The following is a 27359-nucleotide window of genomic DNA, read 5'->3' as shown; positions in this document are numbered from 1 at the left end:
CTTACTGCTCTAATAGTTGGAAACTTAACTTTTAGTCTTAATTTGTTAATGAACAATTTATATCCCCTTGATCATCTGTCAGCATTAATGTGTTGTGTATATAGTGAGTGTTTTACCTGTTGCACTTACCTCTTCTGTTTGTCTGTCTGTGTCTCTCACCTGTTTTTTCTTTCCTTTCCCTCTTAGGTTCATTTGGTAGGCTACATGAACCTAATATTAACTTCCTTAATCTCATCTGATTAAGGCTTTGCATTCCTCTCATTACTCTAACAACCCGTCTCTGAATTACTTTAGTTCCAGTTTATCTTCTTTGAATAGTGACCAGAACTGCAGATTAGTAATGTTCAAGCTGCAAGACTGTTACCAGTCTTAATACATTCGCCCTTAATCAACTCCAAATTAGGAATATAATACCAGGTTGTAAAGTTCTCTATCAGTAGTTGCAGTGTTATGTCTGCCTTATTCATATAGGCATTCTACTTTATATTACTAAAAATAAATGTGTTCATTCTAACTTCAGGTCACCTGAGTTCTTCATCAATATACCCAGTCTGCCTTGCACCTTATTTGATCGTAACATCATGTTCAGACAACAGAGTGCGGTTCTGGAGATGTACTGTAGAGACAGACCTGAACAGCAAAAGTGAAGAAAGAGAAACATATCATTGGAGAAAATGGCCTTTAATGAATGATGAAGGAGAGGACAACAGCAGTACAGTGAGCATAGTAGGAAGGCCAGTTGCCGTTAGCTGTTCTTACACAGGACGTCTTGCAGTAGCATACAAACAACCCATACAGCATAATGGTTTGGTTTCCAAAGAATTTTCCATGCATGTTTGTATACTTGAATGTGAGTCTACAGGAGGATCAGAATGGGTTTTGGAACAGACAATTCATCTGGATGATTTAGTTAAGGTTGGAAGTGTACTTGATTCAAGGGTCAGTGTAGATAGCAATCTATTCGTTTACAGTAAATCAGATGCTTTTTTGAATAAAGACAAATACCTGGTGCCCAGTATCAAGCATTTGGTGCATTTGGACTGGGTATCAAAAGAAGATGGTTCACATATATTGACAGTTGGAGTTGGTGCCAATATCTTCATGTACGGAAGACTTTCAGGAATTGTAACAGATCAAACGAGCAGCAAAGAGGGAGTAGCTGTCATTACTTTACCACTAGGTGGTAGCATAAAACAAGGTATAAAGTCAAAGTGGGTGCTGCTTAGATCAATTGATTTGGTATCGTCTGTAGATGGCACTCCTTCACTGCCTGTTTCTCTGTCCTGGGTGAGAGATGGTATACTGGTAGTGGGAATGGACTGTGAAATGCATGTTTATGCCCAGTGGAAACACGCTATCAAGTTTGGTGATGGAGAAAGCGATGTTTTTACTACTGAAGACTCAACAACACAAGATCCACTCAAAACAAGCTTGATAGCAAAGAAGACTAGTGTAATTGATGGGGCAGGTATTGTGGATGATGTTTTTGGCACTCCAACTGTAATTCAGGATGGTGGCCTTTTTGAAGCTGCTCATGTTCTTTCACCTACTCTACCCCAGTATCATCCAACCCAGTTACTAGAACTTATGGATCTGGGTAAAGTTCGGCGAGCCAAAGCCATTCTATCACATTTAGTTAAATGTATTGCAGGAGAAGTTGCAATAGTTAAAGACACAGAAGCTGGAGAAGGAACTGGTCCTAAACGCCATCTTTCTCGCACCATTAGTGTAAGTGGTAGTACTGCAAAGGATACCATCACAGCTGGAAAAGATGGCACTCGAGACTACACAGAGATAGACTCAATTCCCCCACTGCCACTGTATGCACTGCTTGCTGCAGATCAAGACGCCACCTATGTTTCTGAAGAAACTTCTAAAATACCTCAGGGCTCTGAAGACCATGCTAAGAGAAAAACAGAGGATCAGTACTCAGATCTATTCCAGATTCAGCCTGTTACAACTGAAGACTTTATTGATTTCGAGCCTGAAAAGAGGGAGAGTAAATCCAAAGTTATTAATCTGTCACAGTATGGTCCAACTTACTTTGGCCGAGAACATGCTAGTGTCCTTTCAAGCCACCTGATGCATTCAAGTCTGCCAGGCCTCACTCGACTAGAGCAGATGTTCCTTGTAGCTTTGGCAGACACCGTGGCCACAACAAGCACTGAACTAGATGAGAACAGAGATAAGAATTACTCAGGTTAGTAACTTGACATATTATTGAATTAACATTCTTCTTCTCAGCAAAGGTAAACTTAGTCCTTGGGTATTTGGTGATAACAAAGCTGAAAAGCTATCATCAGTTATTCAGATTACATACAGTAAGAAAGAAAAACATATAAATATAAATCTCTACTTATGTTTCATACATAATAAATAACTTGTAGTTCAGGTTCTCAGCAAGTTTAGAAACATACATTCCTCACACACTGTATATGATAAGTTGTACATATGCCTCTTGTAGTCACCCACATGTTCAAAAGTCAGTATTTTATATTTCACAGGAAGAGATACCTTAGATGAATGTGGCTTGCGATATTTATTGGCTATGCGCTTGCACACCTGCCTTCTGACATCACTCCCACCTCTGTATCGAGTTCAGCTGCTTCACCAAGGTAATTCTTAGAGCAAAGTATTGCTTTCACTTGATCCACTTGAGCTGACAGGATCTGGTTATGTTTGATTTATAATATTACGATATTTCTACTATCTGCATATTCATTTTAGATTATATCTATTCCATTAGGGCCCTTATCTTGCAAAGGCTTAGTATAGGGTACCCTACATGCGCTGTGAATAGCAAAACAAGTATAGCTCTAGAACAGAAGAAAGATTCTGCCCCATTCCGTTTGAGGCATGAGTAAGTTCCCCAGCCAAGTAACATACAGATTTTATATATATTTTACTGTTTCTGCTGGAGGAATAAAGATACTGCTTTACATGAGCATGGCTTTATCTTACCTTAAAGATTTATTTTACTATTTTCATCACAGCAGGTTTTTTTCTTTTGCTCAATCTGAGTAAATGCTGTTGTGAAATACAGTAAAGAAAAGCAGTTACCACCTGAACAGCAGACAGAAAAGGCTTCTGGCCCAGAATGGGTCTGCCCCTGTGATAACAGAATATTTTTCCTTCAGCCTTTCACCATATAATTAGTACACAAACGAATGGGGTACTGGAAAATGATGGAAGAAGCACTGAGGAGAGGACATCCCTAGTGAGCAAAAAGATATTTCAAGCTGTTTCTCTAGCAGTTCTGCTTCCTGTTGAGGGAAACAGTTTCTCTCAGATCTACCTAACTTGGGTTGGAGATCCCACTTTGCATCTCTGACATACTCCATTTGCTCATTAATAAGTCTTATTCTTCTGAATGATATTACCTTATGTTATTGTTTAGGCCTATCTACTTGCCATTTTGCATGGGCTTTTCATTCTGAGGCTGAGGAGGAGTTAATTAATATGATTCCTGCTATCCAGAAGGGAGATCCTCAGTGGTCTGAATTAAGAGCTATGGGTATTGGTTGGTGGGTCAGGAACATCAACACACTCCGAAGGTGCATTGAGAAGGTACTTTTTATTGCTTACAAATTATAGTTACATGCTGTTAGGTATGCCTTAACAGATATGCACAGTGACTTGTATATAGCAGATTCCTTTGTACTCCAGCCCAGCCAGGAGATGGCGTAACTAGTTTTTTCTATGCCAGCTGGTGTTGGCAGTCCTGGCTTACAAATTTCGTTATTCAATAGTAATACAATTGATCTACGGAAAAGCCATTTCTGAAGCACCTAATTTCTCCCCTCCACATATTTTACAGTATGTTAAAGATCATATTAAGTATTCCATTTTAAGAAGAATCTTGTTTTCAGATACATGAGGCAGTATATATCTGTAGATTAAATAGGGAATTATGCTTTGAGTTCAGTAGTGGGTTTTAGTTAAGAAATAAATATATCTAAAAATATTAGTTAATAAAAACTATATAAGGGTTCTTTTTGCAAATTTTGTGGTTTTTATAATGGAGTACTATAGAACATAAAAGATCTGAACTGCAAATAAATGCAGGTTTTACTCTTCTGAAGAATTACAAAATTACTGTTTTATAGAAATATGCACCTATATTATGTAAAACCAAAATAACACCAAATCTCATTTGTATGCAGAGTTTTCTTATGGGAGGTCTAATAAGGGATAAAATGCAATCTAGTTTTGAGATAATATCTAAAAATATTTCCCATAGCTACCAATGAGATTTAAATCCTTGCTTTAGTAAGAGTTTCAGCTTTCTTGTAACTTGAAGTTTGATGGATTTGAATAATTACTAGCTTTTGCTTTGAATTACAACAAATTATGCAATCTCTGAAATGTCTGTGGAACGGAAGTACTTACTCATTTACTACTTGTATTAGCTTAAGTATATGTAAGTAACAGATTGGAAGAGGCATTTCACCTAATAGTATGAGTTACTGCAACACTTTTAAAGAAAAGATTTGCAATGTCCCACTTTGTTTGGGAGGGGTTAATATCTGCAGTAGTGCTGTTTTTCTGACTCTTAAAAATATTTACAGTGTTAATGAGAGCTGTCACATATGAATAAAACATGCTGACAAAAAGTACTGTTGCTTTTTAGAAATAATACAGTCACCTAGACCATCCTCCCTGACAGAGAACATATGTTATTTAGCTAAAAGCAGCCTTTGTATTTTCAGTAATAATAGTAGGTTTTGTTTACTGCAGGTTGCAAAAGCTTCATTCCAGAGGAACAATGATGCCTTAGATGCTGCACTTTTTTACCTTGCTATGAAGAAAAAGGCAGTGGTGTGGGGTCTGTTTAGGTGAGTTCTGCTAACTGTAAGTTTGATTAAATCTTAATTGAACCAGGAATGCAAAGCAGAACTCATTCAAGATTAGAGTTTAATTTAAATTGATGCTGTTCAAGTCATCATATGCTAAAGTTATATAATAAGTAGTCATATACATTGCATTTCTTTATGTAGGTCCCAGCATGATGAAAAGATGACTGCCTTTTTCAGCCACAACTTCAGTGAAGATAGATGGCGCAAAGCTGCTTTAAAAAATGCTTTTGCTTTGTTGGGAAAACAACGTTTTGAACAATCAGCTGCATTTTTCTTGCTAGCAGGTTCACTGAAAGATGCTATAGAGGTATCCACTTTTGAGAAATTAAGTTTCAGTTTCTAATTGGACCTATGTAACTGCATCCTTACAAGCTGTTCTCTGGTGATGTTTTCACAAATTGTGTCAGTACAAATGGTATGGTAAGCCCACACATGACTCCCCTGTGCCCAGCAGACATTTACCTCCACACTGCTGTGAAAAGCAGCTTAGAAGCTGATCTGAAGGCCAGAACAATTGTTCAGATACATCACTCCTCAGTGGAAGCACTCTTGGGAATACCAGGCATGACCCTTCTGGCAAAACTTCCTGCTTGATCAGCACAGTTGTAGCACTCTGTTCAGCCTCCAGCTATTCAGCATACCCTATTGTTACAACATTAAGTAAACAAAGAATCGTAGAATCACTTTGGTTGGAAAAGACCTTTAATATCATCGAGTCCAAAGAAGTCCAAGTTCTCTGCTGAAGCAGCCCTAGGATCCCTTTTTAGTGGAGCTGTGATGTTGCCTGGTACAAGGGAGGTGAGAGCTGTAAGCAGGATCCTAACCTAAGCAGTACCTCTCAGGAGAGAATGGGAATTAGAGAATCTTTAGTTAAGCTGCCTCCTTATATGCATTATGTTTCTCTTTACCTGGAAACATAAAGAATTTTCCTCAGAGATGCAATTCTGTAGATGAGACAGTGTGAAGAATATCTTACCACTGATATATTGACATTCAAGTTGGAAGTTATCTTAATCTTTACTTCTTTACTTTATCTTTACATCTTTATCTTTACTTCTGCCATATTAATTTTTGACATGCTGATGTACTGGTATACATATCATAATTCCTGAAATAGAAGAAAGTACACCTCTTTCCAAACATGGAAGAAAATATTTTTAGATATATATCACTTACCACATTTTTGACCCAAAGATGAATATATACTTTAAAGAACAGATATGATGAGAAAAAAAATTTTCTGTTCTGTAAACATATATTGCTATTCACTTCACTGTTATTTTAAAGAACTACCTTTCCCTCACAAAGCAACCTTCTCTCCACTTTTACTGTCATAGGTGTGCCTTGAGAAAATGGAAGACATCCAGTTGGCTATGGTTATTGCTCGTTTATATGAATCAGAGTTTGAAACCTCTGTCACATACACCTCCATTCTTTATGAAAAGATTTTGGGTTGCCGTAAGGATGGAGCTGGGTTCAGCTGTACTAAATTGCATTCTGATCCATTTCTGAGAAGCATTGCATACTGGATAATGAAAGATTACACTAGAGCACTGGACACATTATTGGAACAAACACCTAAAGATGACGATGAAAACCCAGGTAAGGGAAAAACATTAGTTTGATAGGACAAATTCATTAAGACAAAGTAGAAATACTTTCTGTGTATGTATGCAGTCCCTTCTCCTGAGATGCCATTATGCTGAAATAATTAATTGGCTTATGTACTAGCCCACTCAATTCCTACTTTTTCTTAAAAAAAAAAAAGCAAACCCACCTTTTTCCAATGTCTTACAAGGACTTGTCTCCAACCCCCCAATACTGTTTTGCTGTCAGATAAGATCAAGAAGGCCACCTTTGTTTGATACTTCCCTACAATATCTCTCCACTACTCAACGCTAGCTAGTCTTTATTCCAGTGGACTTATTTTCTCATTCTTGCCTCTAGGAATTAGCAGTGTTCTAGCAGGATTTTTTGTCCTGTCTCTTCTGAGATTTATGTTAAACAACAGGTGGCTACATAGGTTTCTGTGGCATATTCCCTCCCTTGGTGAAATCTCTACCTGGCTGATTATCTCAGAATAGCTGAGTGGAATGACAGTGAGGCAAATGAGAGAATTAGTAACTTTCTACCTATCCAAGCTCATACCTTTAATCTTTTTGTGGGAAATAAGTAATTCTTTCATTTTGTTCGGGCAACTAGACCCAGAACTGTCTTTGTTTTTGTGTTTTACGGATCTCTGTAATGCAGAAAATACTGCAAAACGGAATAATACCATTTTAAAGCCATTTTCAATAGTTGTCATATCTCTTTAATTCCTTAGTAATCGTCAAGTCGTGCAATCCTGTGGTATTCAGTTTTTACAATTATCTTCGGACCCACCCTTTACTCATCCGAAGATACTTCAGCTCACCAGAAGGGACTTTGGCCACCTTAGGTCTAAAAACTGAGAAAAGCTTTGTTGATAAAATTAATCTTATAGAAAGAAAACTGTTCTTCACTACTGCAAATGCACATTTTAAAGTGGGGTGCCCTGTACTAGCTCTTGAAGTCCTTTCCAAAATTCCAAAAGTAAGAAAAAAGTCCACTGTAGCTGCAGAGAAAGATTCATCTAGTCCTCCAGTACAGGCTGGTGTTTCAGATTCCAAAGCCTTAAGGGACGGTGCTGGAAGTGGTGATATAGACTGGTCAAAGCCAATTTCAACTTCCCTTGCTTTGGAGAATACTGTTGAGTCTTCAGCACAATTTGACTGGAGTCAACCAGCAGTAAAATTTGATGATGAGCCCCTTACTCTTGATTGGGGTGAAGACAAAAACGGGTCAGACGAAGAGGACAAGGATGTTGGTATAATGATGAAAACCTCAAAATGTGATTCTAAGAATGGAGAAGATGATGAGAGATCTTCAGACACCAACATCCCACAAACACCACATGGGGAGACTTCTGATGCAGGAGACACTGAGGTTGATGTTATTGCTGAACAACTGAAATTCAGAGCCTGTTTGAAGATCCTTATGACTGAACTGAGGACTTTGGCTACAGGTTATGAAGTAGATGGAGGAAAGCTCAGATTTCAGCTGTACAACTGGCTTGAAAAAGAAATCGCTGCTATGCATGAAATATGCAACCATGACGCAGGGGGAAAAGACTATTGTAAAACATATGCCAAAGTAAATGGGGATCTACTTGACCATGATGATATCTTGGATAAGCCAGACATCGGTTCGTATGAACGGCACCAGATAGAAAGACGTAGGTTACAAGCAAAGCGAGAACATGCTGAAAGACGAAAGTGGTGGCTGCAGAAGAACCAAGCTCTTCTAAGAGTTTTTCTAAGTTACTGTAGTCTTCATGGGGCACAAGGTGGTGGTTTAGCGTCTGTAAGAATGGAACTCAAGTTCTTGCTGCAAGAGTCACAGCAGGTAAAACAAATTCAGCTAATTTCTATTAACAAGTGTGAACAGTTCTGGACTATCAGTTTTGTCAAATGCTTAAGTTTCTGCCTAGATAGATGCTTCTTATGTTCTGCAAGTCTAATGGTCAAGATAATTTTAATGGTTTTGGAGAAAGAACTTGGTATTTAAGTGTGCTGTTTTCCACATCCTGATTATTTGGTTCTTAAGAATCTGTTCTATGACATTGAGGATTACGCTACCTATAATTATGGAATATAAATGTTGCTGTTTATATTATAGCTGCATGCTTATATAGCATTATATGTGTGTTCCAATGAAATTATGATTTTGATCACAATATTCTGGGTAGCCGTATAATAAATTAAATTCACAGTTGCTGAAATATGACAAAATCTCATTCCTTACACCTCTGCAAATCTGCTACTAGAAATGGGAATCTTAGCTGCAAGGCTCAACAAATAATACCAAGTCAGACAGGGTAGTGCTCCCTTTTACTATATTTTGGCATTTTCTACATTTATTTCATAGAAAAAGAGATATTTTCCAGCAAATGTTAATGGGTAACCTGAGCTACAGCAGACAATCTGGTACCGGTAATTTAACTTGCTCTAGTCCTAGATTTCTCACGTTTCAAAATAAGAGCAGTAGATAACTTTTTGGTGGTACTAGGCTTAGCATGTGCTTTTAAGAATAAAAAAAAATTCCGTTCATTTCCACTTGAGAAACTCCGATTAGTGCAAATTTGTCTTTTGTTACTAAACTCAGACTAGTGAGTATTATGTCAATTTATGCTACTGTAAGTGCATTTTTAGTTAGTATTTCTTAATAGACAATCCCAACATTTCCTAATGAACTACATAAAAATACTCTTCATACACAAAATCAGAAAGTGTTTGAGCAAACTTGGCTATTGGGTCTGATCCATGTTATAGTAAATAAGAACTTACTTTTGACATCAGTCACGATAAAATCTTGTCTGTACTGAGTAGACAGCAGTGGAAGAGGATAAATAATCCTGGAAAAACATTTAAGATGTAAAATTATCTTTTCTTTTTTAAATTCTTTTTCTAAAAGCAGTATTTTATAATACAGTCTTTTCTTTTGAACAGGAAACTACTGTAAAACAACTTCAGTCTCCACTTCCATTACCCACAACACTACCGTTGCTTTCTGCGAGCATAGCATCCACAAAAACTGTGATAGCTAATCCTGTTCTGTATTTGAATAACCACATCCATGATATTCTTTACACTATCGTGCAGATGAAATCACCACCACATCCTAATATTGAAGATGTCAAGGTAATGAAAAGCTTTCTGGAAATGCTAAATGATTTTTTATAAAATCAGGAGTGAGCATGCGAAAAATAAAACGTGGTGTTTGTGTTAACTTTTCAACACTTACCCTTTCACAATACTGACCTTCTCCCTTAAGCCCAGAGAACTGAAAATGCTAGTTAACCACTTGCTTTCTGACATCTTTTTGAACCCTGTTAGTTCCCTTTCATCCAAATTCTGGTAATTCTCAGGAAACTATTCCAGATGTGAGTGTTCACTAAAACACTGAATTCTTGGCTCTTAAAACAACATGGTCGTGTAAGTTAACTAATTATTATAATTCTGGTCAAATCCTGAAGGAGGATTAATGAAAGTAGAGATGGGAGACTGTAAGTTACATTGTAACCTTCTATTAATATAGATATTATAAACCTTACTCTAGCGTGAATTTACTCAGGTGTACTGGTTTTTAAGGAATTGTGGTGAATTACTTTATCTGACTCCATACTTGGGGATGAATTAATTCTATTCAGATTCAGTAAATAGGCAGAAGAAAAAAGCTAAAGAGCCTGAGACTATGGCACAGCTAATTAGTAAGAAGCTAAATCATTATTTTGTATGTTTAGATCAGTATTCATATTCATTATATTAATTTGACTTCCTATTGACTAAATGAAAGTAGAAAAAAAATTAGGAAACTAATTGGATTGTCCCACTGCAAGGCAGTTAAGTTTCTAAAACTGTGACCCAAGCTCAATTACATCTAATTTTCTTTCATATCAGATGACTCGTCTTCCATCCTGCGTTATGCTACAGCAAGCACACATCTTACTCTAAAAACTTATACTTCACATGCATTTTCTTTTAAAAGAGAATTCAGAAAGAAGAGCTGACACTTCTTAACTATAAAACTACTATTTAGATAATTCATAGCTTTAATCTAAGGTCTAGCATTTGATTAAATGGAAAGATGGTAAGGAAGGAAAAGATGGAAATCAACACAGGATGGGCTTAAAGTTACATTTTTAACAGTTTGACAGTACCATTTTCTTCACACTGTGGATTTCATTGGACTTTCCAAGAAATCCTTGCATTTCTTCTGTTTTAAGAACTGGAGTGTTTCTGTTTTCATTATCATCACAGGACATATACTTAGTCACTCCTTCAGTATACTCATTCATTGCAGCAGTTCTATATTAGAATTAGAGTTAATTATCTTGACATAGTATTAGAAGTTTTTGACTGCAATCAAATGATCTTGAACGAGCAGTTTATTTTTCAAAGACCTCTATTGTAAACTCAAAGTAACATTCAGCTGTATTTCCTGCACTTGGTTTAAAACTGGGATATTCCTGCATAACACATTTCCAGTGCTGGTTAAAAAGAACTGTAGCTTACTCACCTTTTATATAAAGGTTATTGGCTCTTTTTATTTTAGGTGTATACACTTCATTCTTTAGCAGCTTCACTTTCTGCGTCCATTTATCAAGCACTATGTGACAGCCACAGCTACAGGTATAAGTGAAAGTTTTCTTACAGTCTTACATTTGGAGTAAACTTTGTGTATCCAAAATGGAAATTTTTCCCTAAAAAAGGGATTAATATCTGTGTATGGGTATAGATACTTTTACAGTTTACACATTGCTACCTCTGATATGCCAGATCAGTTTTACACAGATACAACACCACCGATCATTCAGACTTTTTCCAATAGATAATAAGAATATCTGGTACCAGTCTCACTTGGGATGCTTCTGAAAAGTATCTGAGGCTGTTTTCCACAGCAAATGCATTTCTGAATAGGGGTGCAGGGGAAACATTTGAGCCTGACTGAAGTGAGGTTTCAGGCAGTTTATATTCTAAACTGGAACTGGAAGAGAATGCTGTAAAAACATTTTAAAAAAATTCTTCAGAACAAATGTAGTATTAAAATTTTTGAAAAAGCCTTTTTCATATCTGGAACTATGCACATAACATTAAAATTGATAATGCCACATGGAAACATTTCAGGTTTTAAGAAAAATGTATTTTATATACTGTGAAATTATAAAATTATTGACTTAGTCCTATAGAATAATACTGCATTTTCTGATTAAAATGAGAAGCATGTCTATATACTATACTTTATTATAAAAATATTCTAGAATCCTTTCTCATAAGAAAAAAATTAATTTGTATTTAGCAGTCAAACAGAAGCGAATCAGTTTACAGGGATGGTTTATCAAGGACTGCTTTTGAGTGATCGACGCAGACTGAGGACAGAAAGTATTGAAGAGCACGCAACTCCAAACTCATCTCCTGCTCAGTGGCCTGGTGAGACAAAAATAAGGTTACTTTTAGCACCGCTGGACCAACTCCATATTTCAAAATCATCTCACTGTCCTGTAATTTGATGGATGATCAATGATGGATAAGTGTTTCTGGTTTAGTTCTCAAATTACTAACAGCCTTTTACTTTTTCACTTATCAAAACAAATGAAAATAAACTTTCTATGTGGCAAACATCTAGCTTGAAGAGACCACAATCTTTAGGATAAAATCAGTAAGCTGATAATTTGTCATCCTAAAATGTTTTCTTCCAGTCTGCCTCACCCCCTAGAAACGCTATTTCTGTTAGCTGTTTCTACAGTACTGTCTTACATCCATGCTTTACTTAGTATGGCTGTTAAAACAACTGTTCCATGTACAAGTATAAATTTAGTATTTTGAGGTCAACTGTGGAAACAGTGCAGGAATTTCATAGGCAAGCTGAACTGCTCATAGTATTTGCAGAGAGGTTAAACACAGAAGTCCCTGCCCCAAGAAGGCTTTTTAAAATTTTGATCTTTATGATTTTAAGAAAAATATTAATAGTATGTTTCATCTGAATAAAAGTATCATGTGGCTATTAGTATGTTTAACATAAAATGTAAAGTGAAATGTTTTTGATTTTTTTCCATTTGTGCTCCTCATTTAACCCAGAACTTTTCCTTTTTTCTCTTTGCAGGTGTGAGTTCACTTATTAATCTCTTAAGTTCAGCTCAGGATGAAGATCAACCAAAGCTAAATATTCTACTTTGTGAAGCTGTTGTAGCTGTCTACCTGAGTCTCCTTATACACGCCCTTGCAACCAATTCATGTAATGAATTATTTCGACTAGCAGCCCATCCTTTGAACAGTCGAATGTGGGCTGCTGTTTTTGGCGGAGGAGTGAAACTTCTTGTAAAACCTCGGAGGCAGTCAGAAAATATTCCAGGTACTTTGTTCTCTAAAGGTCATACTAATGATTTGCATTTTATACCTTTTAGTAACCTAGTAGGAGAGAGATCCTTTTAACAACAAAAACTAAGCAAGCAGAATTTAAGTGTCTACTGGCAAAAAAACTGTTATATTAATTAAAAAGCAGAAAAAATATTAGTCCTGCAGTGGTCCTTTGTAATAGCACTGAGCACATTTTGAATTTGCCATAATAACTGTACAGTTATTTTATTGCTAATATTACTATTAGATGCTTACTTATAACACTTTTCAGGACTTTCAGTCATTTTTTAGTGAAAAAAACAAATGGTATAAATCAGTGTTAATAGCTATGGTTTCCTGTATGTGAGAGTTGAGTGTTATTGTTTAACGACAGCAGTAACACAGAAACAGCATTTCTGAAACCAGTTTCTATTGCAAGATATGATTTCACCTTGCACAAGACCATAGAGAAGAAATATCAACCTCATCTGTCAGAAAAATAGTTCATGCTTATGAATCTAAACCCAGGAATTTTGCAAAGACAGATGAGCATATCTTAATATTCTGCATCAGAAAAAGCAAAAGTGAAGATTAAATTCAGACTCTGGAGGCAAAAGCAAATACAACCATTTGTCATAGCCTGCAACAATACTGAACATCACATCTCATAGACTTTCAAAACAACAACAGGCTTGAAACTTACGCAAAAATTAGATGTTCCATATCTGAAATATAAAACAAAACAGTAATAAGGCAATGCACCATTATAAGTATACACAACAGGTCTTTGTCATCCATGGAATAACTTAAAACTCATTTAGGGCAGTTATTTTCACAAGATGTTAATATGAATATCATATAAAGTCACGTCTTCATTTGAGATGTATTCTGTTTTCCTTTAACCTACAAGCTGCTACAGCTTCTGATGTTTCAGAGGATGGTAACGAAGGTTTGTAAAAACTTGCAGTGTAGATGAATGTTAGTAGTGGCTTTAAAAAAAAGAAGATTTTTAATATTTAGCTCCTTTGTAATAAAGTAAGTGTGATCTTTAATGTTGCCTGGCCGATAACTTTGAAAAACATTCCACATCAACATTCTGAAAACGATTAAGACATATTAATTACAACACTTTAAAATAGACTTCAGTTGTCAAAAAGCCTGTCTCTCTATTTGAGTTTTCTTTGCTATCTTAAGAGTTCCTTGGCTTATATTTTGAATGACTACTGCTACTTGTGCAGTTTACATTTTAGTGAAATTTTATACATTCCTTCTATTTCTTAACAAAATTTCTTAATTTCTTTCTTGAGAAATTTTTCAGATAAAAGCTTTTTACTTAAAAGGTACATCTCCTGAGAATTTAATCCAGATAATAAAATTTATTTCTCCTGATATAACCAATGTATAAATGCCACAGTTATTGACTTTATCATAAGTGAATTTTTTGTATGATTACACTTACTTTATTTAGGCTGGCTTTGACTTCTGAATTAGTAGAAATTAGTACCAATAACTGGTTTTAATTGCTTCAATTATAAAATATAGCTATTTCTAAAGATGTAGTATTAACATCAGCTTTTCAAATTACCTGTATTTAGCACCACCTCTTCCATCAGAAGAAATGGATAAACATCGCCGCCGGTTTAATATGAGAATGCTAGTGCCAGGAAGACCAGTAAAAGATAGCACTGCCCCACCACCTGTACCTGCAGAAAGACCCTCTTACAAAGAAAAGTTCATCCCTCCAGAACTCAGCATGTGGGACTATTTTATGGCAAAGGTAATTTAAAATGGAAAATATAAGTTACAGTTTATAAAAGCATATTTATTCTCTGTTAAGTTTTAAAGGACAAAAATAACATGAAAAGTTTGAGTGCTTTTCATAGTAAGCTGCTGAATATTATCCTCGGAATAAAAGATGAAGAGCCTACAAGTCTATTACTTAATTTTCAAAACATGTCTCTTGCCAATAATAAAGATTAACACTTTTCTCCTTGGTACTTGTTTATGTTTTAGAGAAACTTGTATATAGGTTAAGTTTTTGTCATTTAAACTCTATGATAATGGTAACTAAAGAAAGAGTTGAATATTAAGAGATCAGAAAATTGCTTTTAAAGCAGACTTTTATTTTGCATTGCAGCCATTTCTTCCATTGTCAGACAGCGGCGTTATATATGATTCTGATGAAAGCATTCACAGTGATGAGGAAGAGGATGATGCTTTCCTCTCTGATGTACAGATCCAGGAACACAAAGATGCCAACTCTTACAGGTTAGCAAAAATTGCCACTGCTTTAGATCTGTGTATTTGGTAGAAGGAGAATATTATTCTGCAGATAGCTGGGATAAGGTTGTTTTAACACAACTTAAATCTATTCTTTTTATACAGCTGGGCTCTTCTGCATCTGACAATGGTAAAATTAGTTCTGCACAATGTTAAGAACTTCTTTCCCATTGCTGGTCTGGAATTCACTGGTACGTTAAATTCTGCTTTACATTTTAGTTTTCTGTATAAGTGGCTTTCTGTCAGACTTTTCTAATTTTAATTTTTAAATTTAAATAATTTAATACATTATTTATTACAATTGCCAACAAGTACATTTCCTTTCAAGATATTTTTTTTATGGTTGTATTATTCTGGTTTTTTTATTCACAGTGTAACTTAAATGATTTTTTTTCTCTAAGCTGTACTTTATTAAAATTTCTGTTTAGATCTGCCTGTAACATCACCACTAGGCATTGCTGTAATAAAAAATTTGGAACAGTGGGAACAGATTCTTCAAGATAGAATGGACCAGTTTGAAGGCCCACCACCAAACTACATCAATACTTATCCTAGTGACCTTGGCATAGGTGCAGGACCAGCTATTCTCCGCAATAAAGCAATGATTGAACCTGAAAACACACCATTCAAGTAAGTGGTTTTTTCCTAGCAAAAACACATTCTTTGATCATCGAAATACTAGAGTGTTTCCACCTAAAGTTAAACAGGCAAATGGAGGTTACCTACATCTTAGTTCTAGCCAATGCTTTACAGAAACCACTTTCCCATGTCCCTTTGTTCCTTCTCATGCAGCTGTGTCCTGCAGCAGCCTTTACTTATTTTGCTGCACCTCTCATAACTGCAGCAAGAAAGGAAAATAAGAAGGAAAGAGCAGAGCCTGGAGGACTACAAATCAAGGGCAATGGCTGCTGGGAAGACCCTATTCAACCTCTTTAACTATTCCTCCAGTAGCAGCTGTCTCCCACCCTACCTCAGCAACTAAAGAAGAGAGTTATAGAATACATGCAGACATCAGGAGGAAGAGAGAAAGTTGTAGTAGGGTCCTTGTAAAGCCAATTCTGCTGTGTTTAAACCAATGTCATGCTTGCAGATATCTTTAAATGCAGATAATGAACCATGTTTTCATTTAAAAAATAGCTTGCTTTTCTGAATATACTAAAATACAACTTTAGGTTTGCTCACTATATATGACACTAGATTTGCTTGGTTGATACTGCTATAGGATTTTGTTAAAATATTCTTACAAATATGCACTGCTTCTTTAGAAATACTTGTCCTCATATCTGAGGCAATGAATTTTATTTGGCTCACATATGAGCCAAATAATGTTTGTGAATTATTTTGAATACTGAAAGAAATGCATAAGGAAATTCTGTAGGGCCAGCATAATTCCAACATAAAAGCAGTTTTAGTAGAGTGCAAATACAGACATAAATGCAAGTCGGTAGAATAAACTGTAGTACTCCAAAGTTAGTAACATAATGTGGATGTAAAAGAAATGTGAGAAAAAAAGTATCTCTTGATATTTGCCTTGAACAAATTAGAGCTTAAACTTTGGTTGTGTGGTTTTCTTTTTTCCTTCAAATTGGAATTTCATCCAGTCAGAGTTTTTCTTTAGAGTTTTTTTTGTCCACCTTTAACTACATTGAAGCTTTTTCCATTCCCCTCCCCCTTCTGTTTTATCTAGATCAAAGGATTATTCAGCTCTTCCAGCAAAAAGGCTCTGGCATTTTCTTGTGAAGCAAGAACTTCTTCAGGAGACTTTCATAAGATATATATTCACAAAAAAAAGAAAGCAAAGTGAGGTAAACAAAGGATCTAACTTTTTTTAAAAAGAATTTTCAATTATAACTGTTCCTCAGTCTCTTCAGTATTTCTTTTAATTTTTCTTTCCATTTTTTTGTTGGCATTTCAGTTTCCTTCCTTTCACTTAACAGCGTTAGGATTTTTTTTTTTTAAATCAACATGACTGTCATGTTTATTGAAATACCAATTGAACCAAATATTTTTAGACAAGATATATCTCACCCTTACCTTTATATACTTGATTACTGTCCTAATAAAGAAACAGAACATTTGCAATAACAGTAATAAGTAAATTCGAGTATTCATATAAATTTTTGTGTGTCATATTGAAACAGAAATTTAAATGAGCTATTACTTTGTGTATATGTATATATGCATGAGTAATATATACATATAAAAGTAATATTATATAGTAATATATAATATGGGGCTTTACGAATTGTACCAGTTACAACGATAATGAGTTCTAACTGAAAATTTAAAGCAACACATAAGTACCATGGGAAATAAGGATACTATTTAATATCTTTAAGAATTCCTGTAAGTATGGAGTTTGTGTGTGTATTACTCCTCCATTTATTTACTATATCATACATCTTGTGTTCATCTAGGAGGCATTACATTTTAAGTGAGTTTGTTTAGATTCCTGTCTTAGTTTCTGTGCCTTTTATAAAAAGTTAAAAATACATTTGTCATCATTTACTGACAGAGTGGCCTTTAAAATCTAGTTTGGAATGTTTCATTCTTTTTTTATATTTGTTTGTGCATGTGTTTTGTGTTTGTGACTGTGTGATGTTATGTAGTCTGTAGAAGATCGTGTGGAGCAGGTCAAACAAAACTGCGTAGCAGAAGATCACAAAAACAAGGTAGTATCCCTTCTCCCAAACCTCTAGCACATTCTTAAAAGTTCTGTGGAACTGGCTTTTCTTTCTCGAATGTGACTAACAGAAGCTATATGTTCTGTGTAGTCTGTGTGGCAGGCTTTTAATCACTGAATTAACTTTGGATGTCCTGATAATTGGGATGAGTGAACACCTTGTAAATAGTGTTGCACACACAACTTTTTTCTTACACTCAAATATAACTTTTGGCTTCTAGAACACCAAAGAGTATGAGAAGTCTAAAGTTTAGCTTCCTAATCAATGCTGAGGCCACTGAACTTTTCTTGCATGAATTTTGTATAGATTTTTGCAGTCTGTACCACCACAAAATGGATTTTCAGGCTAATTGAAATTCCTAATAAATGTTTTGTAGGTTGAAGCAGATCTTGGCTACCCTGGAGGAAAAGCAAAAATCATTCACAAAGAATCAGATATGATAATGGCATTTGCAGTTAATAAGGTAAGCATCAAATACTACGATGTGTAACAAAAAGATCTAAATTATAGTTAGTATAAATTTTCTATTTGTGCTGCATAGGCAAACAGCAATGAAATTGTTTTGGCATCTACACATGACGTTCAAGAACTTGATATTTCAGCTCTGCTGGCTGCTCAGTCATTTATATGGATTGGGGAAGAATATGACAGAGAGTCTAAAAGGTAGGATTATTTCTTCGTGGTTATATTAAGAGTACTGTTTTACTGTGAGGGTGCATGTATAATACCTCTGTAAGCACAAGTGGATCGTACAAAAAAAGGTTAATTACTCTTCTTCAGTAGGTTTCAGATTACTTTATAAAGGAGTGAGGGAAGACAAAAGAATAATTACTGTCTTTGTTTTACACATGGAAAAACTAAGGTTTTGAGGGGGTTGAGTATTTTGGGCATGTCTGCACCACACAGTGAAGTAAAATCCCACGGTGCATAAGCTAATAAAGGAAGTGCTACCTTAGAAACACTGCAGTTACATCATTGCAGTGTTGAGGCTAGTTGTGGTAGCTGATACTAGTTGTATAACGCAACAGCCTGAATTAACATCACCTCCATTATTGTGCTGAGAACTGTGAATGTTATCAGCTGCAGCAAGCACTCATCTACCACACTCCATTGCATAGAACAGACATACATAGAGACAAACGGGTCAGGAATATTCCAATAATATTCTCCTCAAGAGAGCTTATACTCTTAACATTTGTGCTGTAAAGGCGCAAATAAATTCTAAATCAAATTGTGTAAAGACACTTATTTGCGGCAAATTGGTGTAGTGAGCAGGATTTGCAACAGGATCCACAAATTCTTTCATTCACGACATCTGTCTATCACGGTTTGGATCATCTGTTGAGGTTAAACACCAATACCTTTGGAGCACGTGGAAAGTGTTTGTACAATATAAGTACAGAAATTATCAATTTATAGTCTCATTATAATCACTTCCTCTACCCACTGCCATTAGGCTTTTGACAATGAGATAAGCAAACAGCATTGGTAGCAAAGAAACATTTGTCTAAAGCAGAACACTGATGTTCTTTTACAGTTCTGATGATATTGACTTCCGTGGTTCTACCACAACACTAACTCAGTCAACTGCACCATCTTTTGGAGTGAATCAGATACAACCATCTTCATCTATGCCATGGTTAGGCAGTGGTCAAACTAGCACTGGAGCTGGTGTGGTAAGTACTTCTGTTGCGTGCAGCTCAGGAGACTTACTTTTTTTAGTGTATTATTTAGTAGAGAGACCTGGTGTGTATTAGTCATCACACTGTTAATTCAATGTTGACATAAAAGGCCTACAATGACCAAGACCTGGCCAAAAAGAAGGCCAAACTAAGCATTTTCTTGTGTATTGTGGCATAAAATTATTGTGACAAAGAAAACACTGGGACAGTCAGGTTTTTCTCTTTTTTCCGGGAACTTTGAAGTAGGACCTGGAGTTTCTGGGGACAAAAAAACCTAACCAACCAAAACCAGAACAATCCCAAACTTTGAATTCTTGCATTGGAACTAATATCAGAAGCATACGTATCAGCATGTGCTCAAGTTCTCTGTATAATAGAAGATAATATTAATACTATTTGAACTTTAACGTCTAAAAAAGCTATCATAAACAGGCTTAATTACTGTACTGCAACTAAACATAATTAGATGCAAATAATGTTAGCTTAACAAGCTTTTTTTAGCTGGGGGACACTCACCATGTAGTAGTATAAAGAAAATTGAATAATGTGTTTGTCTTTTTCAAAATTATTTTAATTTTTATTTGTTTTATATTAAGCTTATTAAAAGAAATCTGAATAACGTCAAGAGAATGGCTTCACATCCAGTCCATCAGTATTGTAAGTGAATCACACTTGCTAGTACGGAGTAGATAATTTTCTATAAAATACTGTAGTATTAATGAACATCTATCATTTAATCTTAGATCTTACAGGAGCGCAAGATGGTAGTGTTCGAATGTTTGAGTGGACAAGGCCACAGCAATTGGTATGCTTCCGGCAGGCTGGGAATGCCAGGGTTACAAGAATGTATTTCAATTCCCAGGGCAATAAGGTAAGTAAAACATTTAAGATTTTTCCGGGGTTTTTTATTCATAAGGAAACATTTGGTTGTGCTGTGACCTCTAAAACAGTTTTAACTGGTGACTACACAACACTGGTAAGGCAAATGGTGGCATAAGCAGGATCATATCATTCACTTTGGCTGCATATGGAAGCTTTGTAATAAACACTGAACCTTACTCTCCTTTCTTTTCTGTCAGCTTCACACTGCTATCCCACATTCCATTTGCCACATCTTCAGACTTTCTGTTCTCCCTGTTCTGAAATCTGTATTCCCATGTGGTAACCTTTTTAAATTAAACACTAAAAAAAATATTGAGCTTACTTATTTTGTAGAAGCAAACTGGTATCAATCTAGCCATGGGTCTATTCATACTTTGCATTTTGGCCAAGATAAAGTTTTGACAGAATGCATTACCTAGAAGCTATGTATAATACAGCCTATTAGTTGAAGAATGTGAGTATACTCCAGTACAGCAGAGAGCAGAAAGGAAGTACAAAAGAGCCATAGACTTTGGCCAGAAATGACTCTGCGAGGTATATGAGATGCAGAAAACAGTAGTGGACAAAGAAAGAAATTGGGAAATTCACTTTTTCATGTTGCCTATTCTGTTGCTTCAGCGTGTCTTGTCTGCATTTTACTGACAAACTATTTAACTTCATTATAGTTAAAAGACATAAAAAGTGAATTAAAAGAGTTCGGGCATGACTGCAAGATACCTATAAAACAGCAAAGGTCAACATTTAGAAATAGCTGGAAATATATAGTATCTTCTAGCATACCTATTTTCAGGTAGCATAAAACCTCATTTAAACTTTTTTTTTTAAATTAGTGTTTTTATTATGTTTTAAGTATTGCAATCTTAACATCACATGGAAATCAATTTTAAGTAAGAAATTAAGATGTACTAGTTGTCCCCACTGCTTCACATGGAGGTCACTCAGGCAGGACTCATGAAATGTGACTAAAAGGAGAAAATATAAAAATTCTAAATATTTCTAAAAACATTTTCTAAAATACTTATGGTATAGAATATGCTATATAGAATATACAGTATTAATTGTTATGCATTTTGGTTAACAAATACAACTCACTCATTTTACCATTCATGACAGTCCTTCCATAATTGTTCTTATCGTGCTTTGCTGTCGTGCATCTTACTTTACTAAGCATTTTCAAGTAGAGGCATGGAGTAATGATGCCTCTGTAAGCGTTGGCATTTAACACTGGGATCTGAAAGATAAGCTTCCACACTTAAGAAGCCTCCATTTCCAGAACAGAGTTAGGTATGTAGGAAAGCGTCAATCGTTACACAGTCAGCACTGAACTCAGTTGGCTTCTAAACTACTTTTTCGTACCTGATAATCGTTGTTGGTATTTAATGTGCAGGCAATGGTTTGGGGTTTTAGCTGGGTTTTTTCCTGAAGACAACTGTTTACTGTCATGAAGTAAGCATGCAGTAACCAGTATGTTATGCTAATAAATGCAGTTCGTTCCTTGCAGTGTGGTGTTGCTGATGGTGAAGGATTTCTAAGTATTTGGCAAGTAAACCAAACCACCTCAAATCCTAAGCCCTATCTGGTAAGTAAACAGATTTTTATTTTTGTTTTTTAAATAGAGTAAAGTTAAGTCTTTGAGACTTCAGGCAGGCCAAGAGCGTAAGAGTTTCACTGAGACATTTTCGATTTTGCTGCTTTTTAATTCGCATACTTTATCAAAACAGCTGTACAGTTTCAATTATAGATCTTTGGAAAACTAATTGTACAATAACCATAAGCTGCAATGTAATTACAAATACTACTTCAGCATTACCCTTGATTAAATTAAAAATCAGAGCTGACAGTAATGACTTTACAACCCCAAGACAGGAAAAATACATGCTTCAATTCTTTTCACTGCTTCTTAACAGTAGATGAAGACTGTGCTTAATTTGAAATTCGGGCTATTGTGATACACTACATTCTGGCTTTGTTATAGTTCACTTATTTTAGTATCTTTTTATTTTATACTGGATTTTTAATCCATTGCTCCATTCTCTGAGGTTTCAAACTGCATTGCCCATCAGTTTTTAAACTTAGTTTAAAAGAGTGCTTGTGTTAGGCTATCAGTGACATCGGACTGATAGTAACTTTTGACACAGACTATAACTAGTAAGATTGCATCTGTTTTGTTTGTTTTGTTTTTAATAGAGTTGGCAGTGCCACAGTAAAACCACAAGTGACTTTGCATTTATAACCTCTTCAAGTCTAGTTGCTACATCGGGACAGTCCAACGACAACAGGTGTGTTTAAAGAAACAATGAGGAATTTCACCAAAGCTACCAATTCACCTCCATTAACTTGCTAGCTCTTGTGCATTAATATGTGGCTAACATTTTAAGGCTCAGTGTTCTAAGCTTTGTTACAGCTTGAACTTGCCACTTGATTTCTTTGAACATCATTCCTTCAGTCGCTTGTTTCCCAAATTTAGTTTTTGTGAGGAGTGGTCAAAAGTTAACCAGTTTTTAAAAGGTGTATTCCAAATGCAACTAGTTTGACGTGATGATGTTGCTAGGGGGGGAGAAATATATTCGGCAAAGGCAAGATAATTCTTTTTTTCTGAAAAGAACAACTATAATTTCTTGGTACAACCGAGAATTAGTACACACCTTAAAGGTAGGAAGTATAGTTCCACTAAGAAGCATAAAAGAGCATAGAAAGAATTAAAGCTCCTAAGTCTTTGCATATGCTCTCCAATGACTGCAGAGTCAAGGGCTCCTTGTTCAGTTCTACCTTCTAGGCTTTGACATAAAACATGAACACTTTCTGAGTCATGTCACCCCATGAATCACTTCACAACAGGCCATAACGCCTTTTTTCCCCCCTCAGAAATGTGTGCCTCTGGGACACTTTGGTTTCTTCTGGTAACAGTCTTATACATGGTAAGTACTGCAGTGAAAATTAAACCTTTACTTCTTGTTGACTAAGGAAACATAGGATGTGGATGTGTTTGGGGCAAGGGGAAAAATTTGTACTGGGGAACTGGTCTAAATGTCTGTTGCACACTAATGCACACACCAGGACTGGTGCCATCTCTAGCATGATGTTAATCTGCTCTATACAGAAATGTAGGAAGAAAGAAGGTCATACACAAAGCTGGTTTGTGACAGCATTAATAAAGTCTGAAATACCTGAATACAGTCTTGAAAAAAAAAATTAACAGCTGACTTATTAAGGCTGCATTATATGTATGCAGGCTTTCACTTAAACTAGCACCTAATTAACATATCGAGTACTCTGCTGAAGCACAGAGGAAAAGACAACTATAGGCAATAGCAGAAGGAACTCCTCCTGTCTGCTGTCCTTGTCTTTCAGCACTTGGACTGGATTCTTAAAAAGATGATGTTTGTGTCTATTTGACCAAGTTGAATAATTTCATCTTTATGTAATGAACTAAAGCAAAATTCTATCATGTTGCGCTCTGAAAGAAAAACACGTACATATCCAAATATAATATCCCGGGCCTTTAAAAGAGCAAATTCAACCATCATAAACATTTGCAAACAACTGCAGTACCTGAGTAAGCAATAGATTCATTCTGAGATTCATATTTTAAAATTAGCAGATTGCACAGTTCAGCCTTGTTTTAAAGAAATTGAGTCAGAGCTCCTATGAAAAACAGGTTAGGAAATTAGAATATAATAGTACATATCTGTCAGATAATTAATACTTTATTTTTTTAGTTCAGCCATACTGTTTTTTTAACTCTGGAATTGAACTTAATATGGCGAATTTTGTATTTTCTCAATTTTTTAAATTCAGGTATGGCCCTGCATAGTAAAATAAATTAGACTGCATGTCATGCTTTCTCGTGCATTAGCTCTGTATAGCTCTTACGAGGGCAAAAAGCTGTCAGCTGATATGACATTACCCATATGAAGGAACATATCTGTGAAGTTAGAAAATATTCAGATAACTTATAGAAATGCATTTTAAAATCAAAAGCTACTTACAGTTTCACATCTATTAAATTCTGGCATCCTCCTTCTTCTTTAGCCTTCACTTGTCATGATCATGGTGCCACAGTACTTCAGTATGCACCTAAACATCAGCTGCTAATTTCTGGAGGTAGGAGGGGATACATCTGCATCTTTGACATCAGACAGAGGCAAATCCTTTACACCTTCCAAGCACATGAATCAGCTGTTAAGGCCCTTGCACTGGATCCTTCCGAGGACTATTTTGTTACAGGCTCAGCAGAAGGTAACATGAAGGTAAGGCATTGGAGGAGCTGAGTTGTATAGAGCGCATTTAGCTGAAGTAGTGCACTGACATACGTTGCTCACCATGTGTAAATAGCCAGATGAATGTGGTGACCAAACAAAAACAATCCCAAAAAACCCAAACCTACCTTTGATATACAGGATGCTTGCCTTACGTTTATAACGTAAACTTAAATATACCAATATCCTTCCAAAGCAAGTAGGTTTTGTTCTCTGCTAAAGAAGATGAAACAGTCTTTTTAAAGTTGTGTGCCTGAATTTTAAATGGACAACGCAAAGTGCATGATTCTTAAATCTTAGCTTTATTTTTCTCTCTTTAAAACGTTCTGGTTTTGCCTTTGGATATTTCTGTTTGTAATACAGGCGGCACTCAGTAACTTCAACGTTGTGTAAAGTTTATGTAACACCAAGTTCTGTTGTTTTTCTCCTGATGCTGTAGCCCCAGACAGCTAAGATATTGCAGTAGTAAGAAACAAACAACAACAACAAAAAAAACCCCACCACCAAAAAAACCAAATGAGAAATACAGTCCCTGTTTTAAAGGGCTTATTTCCTGACTACTAAAGGAAGGAAATACAAGAACATGGTAAAGAAAAGAGAATAGAGTTTCTTTCCTTTTAGCTAGACTGCATACTGTTTAATCAGTGCTTTCTGTGCCTCCACTCACTTTGTGGCCTGGTCTTGATGAGGGTTCCTGCAACTTAGGACCCAGCAGACAGCTGGGACAGCTATGCTCCCACTCTGCATGCTTGTTAATTATGCAGCTTACACCCTGCAGCATTCCTTAGCAGAAAAGCATTTCCAGCTGCTGGAAAGCTACAATAGTCATCTTGGATAAAAATGCAAACTGTCCATTTCTGCAGCTTTCATGGGGGGAAGCTGGGAGGGGCACTGCTGATCAGGCAACGCAGGGCAGCTTCAGCCTGCCGAGTAACCAGCTGGCCCATGTTAAGGTAGCCTTACGCTTCATCGGGAGCCTCTCAAGACTCTTGGACTTTTAGTTGGTTGCTAACAGACAACAAAAAATACCCTTTATCTTTGCTGAATAGGGTTTAGAACAGACAGGAATCTGAAACATTAGGGAAAAATTACAAATCCTAACTTTGACCTCCTTTTGTCATTTGTGATTCTTGTTACAGGTGTGGAGACTGACTGGCTATAATTTAATTCACTCATTTAAAAATGAACATGCTAAGCAGTCCATTTTCAGAAATATTGGTGCTGGTGTCACCCAGATTGAAACTGTGCAAGGCAATCGTATCTTCTCCTGTGGAGCAGATGGCACGCTGAAAATGAGGGTTCTTCCCAACGCTTTCAACGTACCTTCAGGCATTTTTGACATTCTGTAGTGTTATGTGACCTAATCCTGGTTTTATATAATGTCCCTTTAAGCAGCTAAAAACACAGTGATATGCACTGTGGGGAGAGGAAACATTCTGTTCCCTTTCAAAGCAATTAGTACAACATTAAGTATTATGGGGAAAAATATTTAAAAAAAAAAAAAAAACGACTTTGACAACAGGTACATTTTGAGTATGCCCATAAGGATCACTGGGGTGGAGCTGCATGTACTGTATTGTAAAAGCAAAGAATTAAACACAGTACAGTCCATCCTGGGTGGGGTTATTGCGCACTAACCCACAAGCTGCATTTACTCCATGTATTGTAAAGATTCTGGCAGTTGTCAGTCACTTAACAAGCACTGTGGCTCTACAAGTCAGTAAGTGTTTCTGATGTGATTCTGATTATTTTTATTCCAGTTTTTCCCACTAACTGAAGCATGTGTACAACTTCTCATTGTAAAATTAATTAAGGGTACTCAGTGTATTTGATTTTTGCAAGAAAGTGTAATGGACGCAAATGCCGTGGAACATGTGCAATCAAGAACGTACTGTGAGACGTGTATCATTTTCTGCTGAGATTTTTTTTCCCAGTTAGTATTAACACACAGTTGATACTGTAACTTGCACACCAACGCATTTTTAAATGCAATGTTTTTTTTAATTTGCACACTATTTTCTTTCTTTCTGACAGCTATGTTTTCTATTGGACACCTGCCTTTACTTTAGGAATGTATTGTAAGCACTAAATGTTTGTAGTGAAGACATCCATGATTCTAGTCAGCTTTTAGTTTTGAAATTCATTTGTCCAGAAAATACTTCATTAAATGAAGCTGTTAAGAGAATACCAATAGAACGTATAATGCCACATTTCAGATGAATGTCAGGCTTTATGTGGCCAGCTAGTAAATAGTGGATAAAACTGGTAATTAAATTATTACCACAGTATATTGTATAAACTATGCAGAGTTCAATATTGTTTGCTTGTAATATAACTAGCTACTGTTGTCAGATGTATTTTTCTGTTGTAAACAAAAAACATGTTCTTAAGAGACTGGAACGGATGTCTGCGTATTTAAATGTTAACAAATTGTCTTATTCCTCCAATGAAAAATTTGATGTCTGTGCTGTATTGTAAAATATACTGGAATAAAAAGCACCTTTCTCCAAAGGTGATTTTAAATTGCAAGCTGTGAAGTATGGGAAGTATGAAAAGAAAGAAGAGTGAAATGTCATTGTTTAGTTTTCCCTTTGTAAGTTAAATAAATTACTTTTATTTCATGGAACAGGCCATTCCAGAACTCTTCCTTATATTTAAATAGATTGAATAAACCTCCAGTAGATTGACTGGGTAGTGCGCCTGAGCTAGCTTTAAGTTGACCTCGGACTGTATTGAGATTAAAAAGGATCATCTGTTTGCATTTTATTTTCAGCTGTCCTAGAAAAGTGTAAGGTTAACAGAA

General features: G+C 35.8%; 1 protein-coding gene across 3 annotated transcripts in view; it reads left to right on the top strand.

Moving 5' to 3' along the window:
* Window positions 1-26118, top strand: part of DMXL2 (Dmx like 2) — a 48281-nt gene extending 22163 nt beyond the window's left edge. For 2 of the 3 annotated variants that reach the window (XM_009644008.2, XM_035899324.1), the window contains 27 exons: window positions 521-2200; window positions 2505-2615; window positions 3398-3567; window positions 4738-4835; window positions 4998-5163; window positions 6194-6458; window positions 7180-8279; window positions 9383-9574; window positions 10989-11065; window positions 11733-11863; window positions 12537-12785; window positions 14365-14546; window positions 14907-15037; window positions 15155-15240; window positions 15478-15679; window positions 16737-16854; window positions 17659-17721; window positions 18110-18196; window positions 18275-18396; window positions 19271-19409; window positions 20012-20072; window positions 20159-20286; window positions 21799-21876; window positions 22485-22576; window positions 23163-23215; window positions 24330-24547; window positions 25696-26118. In XM_009644008.2, the coding sequence (XP_009642303.1) occupies window positions 521-2200; window positions 2505-2615; window positions 3398-3567; window positions 4738-4835; window positions 4998-5163; window positions 6194-6458; window positions 7180-8279; window positions 9383-9574; window positions 10989-11065; window positions 11733-11863; window positions 12537-12785; window positions 14365-14546; window positions 14907-15037; window positions 15155-15240; window positions 15478-15679; window positions 16737-16854; window positions 17659-17721; window positions 18110-18196; window positions 18275-18396; window positions 19271-19409; window positions 20012-20072; window positions 20159-20286; window positions 21799-21876; window positions 22485-22576; window positions 23163-23215; window positions 24330-24547; window positions 25696-25905 (6209 nt within the window). In that variant the 3' untranslated portion in view covers window positions 25906-26118. The remainder of the gene's footprint in view (window positions 1-520; window positions 2201-2504; window positions 2616-3397; window positions 3568-4737; window positions 4836-4997; window positions 5164-6193; window positions 6459-7179; window positions 8280-9382; window positions 9575-10988; window positions 11066-11732; window positions 11864-12536; window positions 12786-14364; window positions 14547-14906; window positions 15038-15154; window positions 15241-15477; window positions 15680-16736; window positions 16855-17658; window positions 17722-18109; window positions 18197-18274; window positions 18397-19270; window positions 19410-20011; window positions 20073-20158; window positions 20287-21798; window positions 21877-22484; window positions 22577-23162; window positions 23216-24329; window positions 24548-25695) is intronic. The other variant, XM_035899323.1, reaches the window with a different exon arrangement.
* Window positions 26119-27359: the final 1241 nt, after the last annotated feature.

Source organism: Egretta garzetta, unplaced genomic scaffold (assembly GCF_000687185.1).
Source record: "Egretta garzetta isolate BGI_Z169 unplaced genomic scaffold, ASM68718v1 scaffold287, whole genome shotgun sequence".
Lineage (NCBI taxonomy): Eukaryota > Metazoa > Chordata > Aves > Pelecaniformes > Ardeidae > Egretta > Egretta garzetta.
This window is presented reverse-complemented; position numbering and strand designations above follow the sequence as displayed.